This window comes from Dreissena polymorpha, chromosome 9, assembly GCF_020536995.1.
Source record: "Dreissena polymorpha isolate Duluth1 chromosome 9, UMN_Dpol_1.0, whole genome shotgun sequence".
Classification (NCBI taxonomy): Eukaryota; Metazoa; Mollusca; class Bivalvia; order Myida; family Dreissenidae; genus Dreissena; species Dreissena polymorpha.
In genome coordinates this window covers 84943847-84953677 of record NC_068363.1, presented here as the reverse complement: position 1 = coordinate 84953677, position 9831 = coordinate 84943847, and the positions used below count along the sequence as shown (strand labels likewise).

Sequence of the window (9831 nt, the reverse complement as noted above, 5' to 3'; positions counted from 1 at the left end):
CACAACATACAACCTGAAAGAGGCCCAGGATACTTTAAGATTAATAACAGCATCTTGTTAGACACACAATATCAAAAACAAATGAAACAGGAAATATTAAACACAGTTCAAAATAATAAAGATGCAAACCCAAACACCTTATGGGAAGTAATTAAAGGAAATATACGTAACACAACAATTAGATACACATCATTTAAACAAAAAGAAACACACAAACTTGAAACTGAAACCATCAAAACCATTGAAACACTTGAAAAACAATTGAATGAAACAAACACAAATGATACCACCGCCATTGAAAATGAAATCACATCAAACAAACAAGTATTAGAAGGAATCTATCATACACAACTCAATGGAATAATACTACGAGCACGTGCACAACATGTTGAACACAATAAAAAAAATACAAAATACTTCGCAAACATTGAAAAACGTAGAAGTGAACAAAAAACTGTACACAAATTAGTAGTTAATGGCAAAGATATAACAAACAGAACTCAAATACTAGAAGAAGAACGTTTATTCTTCGAAACCCTCTATAAACGAAAACATGTTGAAAATAACAACCCTTTTAAAAATACACATTATGCTTTAAATCAAGATGAAAATTTATTGTGTGACGGATTACTTAATGAATATGAATGTGGACTAGCACTAAAAGAAATGCAAAATAACAAAAGTCCAGGATCTGATGGCATCACAATCGAATTTTATAAAATATTCTGGAATAATATTAAAACACATTTAATTAATTCACTTAACTATTCATTTAACAACAAAAACTTAACTACGCTTCAAAAACAAGGTATAATATCACTCATTCCAAAACCTGGAAAAAACTTAGAATCCCTATCAAACTGGCGCCCGATTAGTTTACTAAACAATGATTATAAAATTGCAACTAAAAGTATATCAAACAGAATTAAAAAAGTATTACCATCAATCATCTCAAGATCTCAATCTGGCTTCATTAAAGGACGTTACATTGAAGAAAATGTACGTCTGATACAAGATTGCATAAATTATTTCAACCAACCAAACAATTCTGGCCTCATTTTCTTTGCAGACTTCGAAAAGGCTTTCGATTCACTAGACCATTCTTTTATGTTCTCTTGCCTGGAAAATATGAATTTCGATGAAAGTCTAATAAAATGGGTTAAATTATTTTATACCGATATAAACAGCATAATTATTAACAATGGCTTCTTTTCAAACAGTTTTAACATCGAACGAGGGGTAAGACAAGGATGTCCACTTTCATCCTCGCTATTTATTATATGCATCGAGTATATATCACACTATATCCAATCAAATGAACATATAAAGGGAATATCGATTGAACCTGACGAAGAAATAAAACAGTCCCTATTTGCTGACGATGCAACTTATTTTTTAAATGACAGTAGCGACTCATTCAATAATCTTATAGAATCGCTAACCCTTTTTGGATTGGCATCGGGTCTTAAACTAAACAAAAGTAAATGCACTGTGCTACGTGTAGGTAAATTTAAACACAGTAATATTCATCTTAAAAAAGAAATGAAATTCAACTGGACTTCAGATGAAGCAACAACGTTAGGAATAACCTTTACAAACAATGAAAATGAAACAATTCTAAAAAACATATTGCCTAAATTACAAATATTGAAAATTGTTTAAAATCATGGCAGCATCGTAAGCTAACACTAATCGGAAAAAACACCGTGCTGAAAACGTTTGCGCTCCCTAAATTAATTTACACACTAACAGTTCTCCCAAACCCACCACATGATATTATTGAAGATATAAAATCAGAAATATTTAATTTCATATGGGACGGTAAACGTGATTAAATTAAACGAACTCAATTAATTCAACCTGAAGAGCATGGAGGTATCAGACTAACGGACATAGATTCATTCCTGAATGCAATCAAATGCAGTTGGGTTTAAAGATATTTAGATAATACCAATACGAGTAAATGGAAATTATTCTACCAGAAAATTCTAAAAACATATGGTGACTCCCTACTTTTTGAATGTAATATTGACAATAACATCTTAGATGAAATTTCAACCAAAACATATTTCTATCGAATGTTCTTTCGGCATGGTGTAAAGTTACTCAAAATTTAGAAACCAAAATAAACAGTAAAGTCATTTTATGGAACAATAAAGATATAACTATAGACATTGGTTTGAACAAAACATTTAATATGTAGATCAATTATACGACAACAGAATAAACGACTTCTATTCTTTTGAATACCAACAAGTAATTTCCTGATGTACTACACATTGATCAAAAGTATACCCATACATATTAAAGCTGCTACCAATACAAATAACACACCATGTACTAAAAAAACATTCGTAGAAAACATAATTGCAAAACAAAACAAAACGAGCAAAATATTTTACACTCTTCAAATTAAAAACCCTGCCGAAATCCCCAAAGCTCAAACTAAATGGCAAAACCTTCTTGGAGAAAAAGAAGTTAATTGGAAACAAATATATGTCATGCCATATAAATCAACTACTGATAGCGCACTGGGAAATTTTCAATATAAATACATCCAGAGAATCATAGCTACAAATAAATATCTTTTTAAGTGCAAACTATCCAACACAAATCTATGTGATATGTGTAGTAAACATATTGAAACAATAGAACACCTTTTCTGGGAGTGTAAACATATTCAATATCTATGGAATCAATTGACAACTTTTCTAGAGAAACAACAATTAATAATAAAACTGCCTGTCTCAAATATCAGTTTCATGTAAATACTTGTAAAATACCAGAAATTAATAACACTGTTAACCACATTATTATATTAATGAAATATTTTATATTCAGCATGAAATATAAAAAACAAAAACCTACTTTGAACTGTTTTATAAATTATTTAAAACTAAAGATCCAAATTGAAAAGGAAAAAGCCCTCAACAACGATACACTTAACATTTTTGAACAAAAATGGAAACACATTAAACTTTCATAATCTAGTCAAGTTGTTTATCTACCCCACTTTATGCAACTCATATATGGTTTAAGTATTATATATATGTAAAAAAAATATAAATATTAGCATATATTGTATAATATGTTTAACATTATCATTGCTGCATGTTATAACTTTGTTCTTGCTTATGCACATGTTTACATTATATGTTTTATATTGAATAAAAAATGATTTTGTGTTGTAACCCCCAATTATTTCATAGTTCATTTTATTTACATTGGTTTCCTTTTTTTACTGGCATCCGTGTGCAGTTTTCATAAATGAAAAAGAACTTTGTAGGTTTTAAAAAATCTGATTCATCTTGTTAGCGTATATTTCATATTTTTCTCAACTTCAAGGGGAGGTGATTCTGAACTTATTTTTACGTTGCTCATATACGATCGGGGTTGAGTACTCATTGATATGAAAACACTGTGAAAGTTTTAATGTGTTTACGACCCCCCCCCCTCTCACATATATATTTCATGGGCATAATAAAAACAACAAATGGTTACAATAAAACAGCATGTCTACATCAAAACAAAAAGTACACATAGAACACAAATAAAATAATTTGATTCTACTGGAGCTCGAACCTTATGCCTCTCACATGTGAAGCGTGCGTGTAACCACTACACTACGGAACCGCTTGAAAAATCACATTCTAACTAAGATATTAATAAGCTTTTAATAGTCGGTTTAAATGTAAACCCGGATGTTTAAACGCTGGATAGTGAGCGGGGTTAAAGGTCCATACCAAAGGGTCTATACCACTGGCAAAATACGCGTCAGGCCTGCGGCCTTCTAATGTGGTTCTTAAAAAACACCTGAAGGAGGACTTGATAGTAATGAGACTGGTGTGCTGTGATGGTGCTCCTCATTGATAAGCGACTGCTTCCTTTATCAAGACTCATTATAACAATTAATAATACGTGTCGCGCTTCGCGCTCTATAGCGCCTTTATTAGTAACTAGGTGGTTGCTAGGATAGTGGAACAAAGAAGTTTTGTTTTTATACAAAACCAGAAAGTTTCACTGGTTCGCGTATTTGCCCAGTCCCTGTGATCTTGTATTATTGCCCAGTCCCTGTGATCAGTTATTAATTAAAAGAATTTGCATTATTGGCAATAAATATTGTAGTAAATGTAATAGGCACAAATGCAGTACTTATTTACACTAATTTACACACAAAATCACCACTATGCAAGATATTCTTGCAAGAAAAATAGATACATTGATCCGTAAAATAACTTCTCCTCCCATAAGCGAAAAAAAACGTATTACATACTAGTCGCCGCACTTCAGTGCACATACTAGTCGCCGCACTTCAGTGCGACGCCAATAAGTCGCATTCAGTGAACTGCGACGTTTACTGATCGCGTGCTAGATGCGCTATATTCTTGTTCATGGTGAGTAATCTCAATATATAAAGTATGTTCACGTTGCTATTTTTTTTGCACGTATACAGTGCTCACGTATACTCGATGTGCATCGTGCACGATCAGAAGTTCACAGGGTCATGTCCGCCCTCTATGCTCTATTGAAAATTTCAGTGGTGCGAGTGAATGACATGATTTCATGTTTAGTGCCCTATGTTTTACTATGCTTTGCACATTTGTCTAACCTTTCTTTTTAATTTTTGAAGTGTATTTATTAATTTATTATACACATATTTGTGTTCATCTTTCAGTGTTGCCTCTAGCGGCGACGGGTTCATCGCTGGCATGGTGATTTTGGGGATTGTGGGCGCTGCAGTCATTGCCTTGGTCATCATTTGCCTTCGTAAGTAATGATCCATATTGGCCATGCTTAATGAATGCCGGGCCTTCCATGGGTATTCCACTCATTGTGTATGGCCCAGCATAAAATAGTTTGCTATTGACAGTCATTTTTGTCACAGCTGAAAGAGCGACAGCTCAATTCAATGTTTTAATTATCAGTCAGGTTTTGCCTCAGCTGACATAGCAATATCTCAATGCAATGTTTCAATTATCAGTCATATTTTGCCTCAACTGACAGAGAAATACAGTAGTTAATTGCAGTGTCAGTCATGTTTGCCTCAGCTAACAGAGCAATAACTCTTTGCAATATTTTAATAATCTGTCATGTTTTTCATCAGCTGACATAGAAATAACCCAATGCAATGTTTTTCATATCAGTCATATTTTGAATCAACTGACAAAGTTATGTCTCAAAACAGTCTTTCAGTTGTTAGTCATATTATGCTACAACTGACAGAGCAACTGATCAATGCAATATTTAATTATTCTCAATGTTTGCCTCAGCTGACAGAGCAATAATTCAATACGATGTTTCAATTATCAGTCATATTTTGCCTCATCAGATAAAGCAATAACTCAAGGTAATGTTTCAATTATCAGTCATGTTTTGCCTCAGTTGACAGAGCAATAGCTTAATGCAATGTTTCAATTATCAGTCATATTTTGCCTCATCAGATAGAGCAATAACTCAATGTAATGTTTCAATTATCAGTCATATTTTGCCTCATCAGATAGAGCAATAACTCAGAGTAATGTTTCAATTATCAGACATGGTTTGCCCCAGCTGACAGAGCAATAACCCAATGCAATGTTTCAATTATCAGACATGGTTTAGTAAATGGGGATATTGGCTGGCTACCAATGTGTTGTAAGATTAAGTGTAACATATCAGTGGTGTAGACTTGTTAATATGGATAGAAATAGATTAAATAGAAAGGTTTTTGAATGGTCATTGCTATGTAAAGGTAGAAATTGCAAAAACTGATGTTTTATAGTTTGCAATGTGTTTGAAAAGTATGATATGAATAGGTGTACTAATATTGAGTACTTTCTTAGCAAGCTAGAAATTGCTGGTATTGTTGAAAACAAGATTTTTGAAAACTATAAGGACTGGAGTCATGGTTACATGATGTAAATAGAGAAAGAGCCCGTAGTGGAGGTGGACAAAACAAAACTTAGATTTTATAGATTTTTTAAGCAAATGTATGAGGTTGACCCATATTGTTTACTTGTGTATAATAAAAGGCATAGAGGGGCTTTGGCAAAGTTTAGAAGTGGTACAGCTCCAATAAATATAGAAATTGGAAGCTATATAAATACACCTCAGGAATTAAGAAAATGTAACTATTGTAAGAGTATAGGTATAAGTGTTGTGGAAAATGAAAAACATATACTGCTTGATTGCCAATTATACAACGGGGTTAGACGACAACTCATGACTGAACTACTACTAGTATATCAGAAACCAGGCTTTGAACATTTTGATATTGATGATAAGTTAAAAATTATCTTGTCATACAATAATATAGTTAAATTAGCTGCCAAAACCTGCTTTCTGATATTAGAAAAAGGCAAAGAACATATATATTGTGAAACTAACTGATTTTACCTTTTTTTACTTACCGGTATCTAGTGTTTTATTGTAGATATATGATGCATTTTATGATCTTCAATGAAACTAACTGATTTTACCCTCTTCTTACTTATCTAGTGTTTTATTGTAGATAGCTGATGCATCTTAGGAACATGTATTTCAAAGGCATGAATCTGTTTTTTATAAATGTTTTATCTTGTAGATATGTAATTAATCTTGCATCACGTCAAATATTTAGCAAATGTCTTAAATGTTGATAGATATCAATTGATATTAGCATTGTATTTATATTGCCTATCTGATGTACTGTCTCCCATAATTATATCATGAATGACCATGTGTACTTATTTTATAATGTTGTATATATTATGTTTTGTAATGAAGTACATGTGGATGAGACAATAATAAAAAAAAATGGTTTGCCTCAGCTGACAGAGAAATATCTAATTGAAATGTTTCAATTATCAGTCATGGTTTTTCTCAGCTGACAGAGCCATGGCTGAATGCAAGGTTTCAATTTTCAGTCTTGGTTTGTCTCAGCTGACAGAGCAATATCTAAATGCAATGTTTCAAATATCGGTCAGGATTTGCCTGAGCTGACAGAGCAATAACTCAATGCGATGTTTCAAATATCGGTCAGGGTTTGCCTGAGCTGACAGAGCAATAACTCAATGCGATGTTTCAAATATCAGTCATAGTTTGCCTCAGCTGACAGAGAAAATCGCATTACGGAATGCATAAACTGACATTAGTCCGCCCTGTTGTGGTGACACTACGCAAGATGTATAGTATATTCCATCCAAACAGAGAAGGCTTAACCTAAACAATTTCTTGGTAGGAAAAGTGCTTATAATTTACTTATATATACGTATATAGGTCCTGTGTGTGTTTGTCAAAGCAATTAAAACGTATTAGAAGGAAAGGAAACTTGATGGAAATCTTCAATCGAATATCGATTTTAAAGATGGTTGAAGTACGATTCTTAATACCATTCATTTAATCTGTGGAATGAGCAAAATCTTCAACTTAATTTATGCTTGATAAACAATTTATCGGATATTCTGTGTAAGTCCAAGCCATTTTTTATTAAACATGTCCGCGTACTTTGTTCACAGTCAAGCATACATACTGACGATTTCCCAGGACTTGTGCACGTGTATAATGATTGTGTTTCAGTGAAGAAAAAAGGCATCATTTGCGCCTCACCAAAAGTGACCTCTACGCCCAGCTCTGGTATCAACATTGTGGACAAGAAAGACCTGACCGACAACTACTCCACGGGGTTTGTCAACCCACCCCCACCGCCCACATACTCTGCTGTGTATCCCCCGTCATACTCAAACGGAAATGTGTCCGCGCCCGACCCCGCCTACCCACCAACAGCGAATATGCCCAACTGAGGGTCGCCAATAAACATTGTCGAAAAAAGCATAGGCGCTCGATGGCAGTGTTTTTATATTTATTTATTTATTTTATATATTGTTTTTAGTTACCCGTTGTTTATTATAATACATACACATACTAAATCAATAAAAATCTTTCGACAAAACGTCTTCTTAAAAAAGATTGTTCGACTATGTACATAGATATTGACTATGTACATAGTCGAACTATCTTTTTAAGAAGACTTTTTGTCGGCAGATTTTTGTTGATTTAGTATGTGTATGCGTTATAATAAACAACGGGTAACTTTAACAAAAAACAACAACAACATTTCCATCGAGCGCCTATGGAAAAAAGAGGTACAACGATTCTGTCAAGCATTATCAAATCATCTGATTCGATCTCAAATGATATCTAATTAAACCAAAACTATTAATAATTGAAAGAAATCTAAAACAAATGAAGTAAGTTTATTGGCAACGAAATTATTTTCAAGAATAGAAACTTAACACTTAAAAGTGTGCACTTTTCATTGTATCTTTAATACTCACTCTGGGGTATTTTGTCTGTTATCCAAAATCGATCAAACGTGTCAGAGTTTCTATTTTTGGCTTGAGTTATCACTAAGTAGTAAGTAACATATATACTCATCATGTATAAATATTTGGGAAGAAACTATCGTATATAATACTATGTCAATGTGCTTTTACTACATAATGCCACTAGTAATATTTGCTTAATATTGAAATCATGCCCTACTTCTTCACGTATAACAATATTATTTGGCATTATTTCGTCAGTCTAAGTCTAGATATATTGCTGGATGCAGCAAATACATCCTATTCGTGATAAATTATTTATGTTTATCTTTGTGAACTAGTTTTGTCTGTATAGTAATTGCCTGTGATGTTTGTTCGTGTGATGTTTGAAACAAGGTGTTTGATACATCTTTAGCAAACAGATATTAAAGCAACATGATAAAGTAAATGTATTATGATACCACGTATATGCAAACACACAATCGTTTATTCGCTGAAATATTCAATACAAGATATTATGCTACAGAGACATCGTTACTCTTAACCTGATTTCTTACATGCGAACAAAACCCCTTCGGCAATAATAAAAACACTAATCCCTTGTCTTAAAAAATAGAATTACAGACTGATATGATATTTATACATTCAATTCCTTTTCTAACGCAACACGTATATATTTCATAATGTCTTGATGTTTTGTCAACGAATTTCGTAAAAATTGGGAATATGAACAGATAAATAATATTTTAATATCTCACAGAAATTTATCCAAATCACGATTTTGCAAAACTTAACCATCTGAAAACACGATGATCTGCATATTGAAAGAATTAGATGGAAAACCCAATGCAGATTGGAAATACCAATTATTTATTTCAATAAAAATGACTTTCCTTGAATGTTCAACGGTCCACTCTAAATGAAAGAAACGAATATGCAAACAAATGTTTTAGGAAATTACAAAGCATTGTTAAATTCCTTTAAGTGTTGAACAAAGAAAACGAACGTTAATTAGTAAAAATGAGACCATTAATTATTTACAAAGCTTTTTAACTACATGACTCATCATGGCAATGTTATATATAAATACGTGTACTTTTACATCAACATCAAAATTGTAACTTGCTTTTCTCCCATTTTATATTGGTATGTTATTTTACATGGAACACGATTATTTATTATGCATATACATTGTGTTGTTATATGAGTTTTTGAACTCGTGGGCTTGTGCTTATTGTTCGAAATAAAGTTTTTCTACTTCTCCTTCTTCATACTTTTACCAAAGAAAAATTCAGCATGGTTTCGTCTATAGAAAATCAACACAACCAAGTAATATCTGCTTGATTTTATCAATCGAAACATTTGCAAAAGAAACTTGATGATCTGAATATTTTGTAATAAGTAATTGAGACATACTTCATGAAAAGAACTTCAGAATAATACAGTTTATGAACAGATATTATTATGCATATATTGGACGACTCGTGCACTTTTTAAAACATTACTTTGGATGTCATTTAATGGAAGAGTTAAGTGCTACACAGCAACA

General features: G+C 32.4%; 1 protein-coding gene across 1 annotated transcript in view; it reads left to right on the top strand.

Annotated features, from left to right (window-relative positions):
- The window catches only part of LOC127845754 (uncharacterized), a 10665-nt gene extending 2823 nt beyond the window's left edge, over positions 1-7842 (top strand). Inside the window, exons 3-4 of the mRNA XM_052376883.1 lie at positions 4676-4767; positions 7537-7842. Coding sequence (XP_052232843.1) covers positions 4676-4767; positions 7537-7760 — 316 coding nt within the window. The 3' untranslated portion in view covers positions 7761-7842. The remainder of the gene's footprint in view (positions 1-4675; positions 4768-7536) is intronic.
- Positions 7843-9831: the final 1989 nt, after the last annotated feature.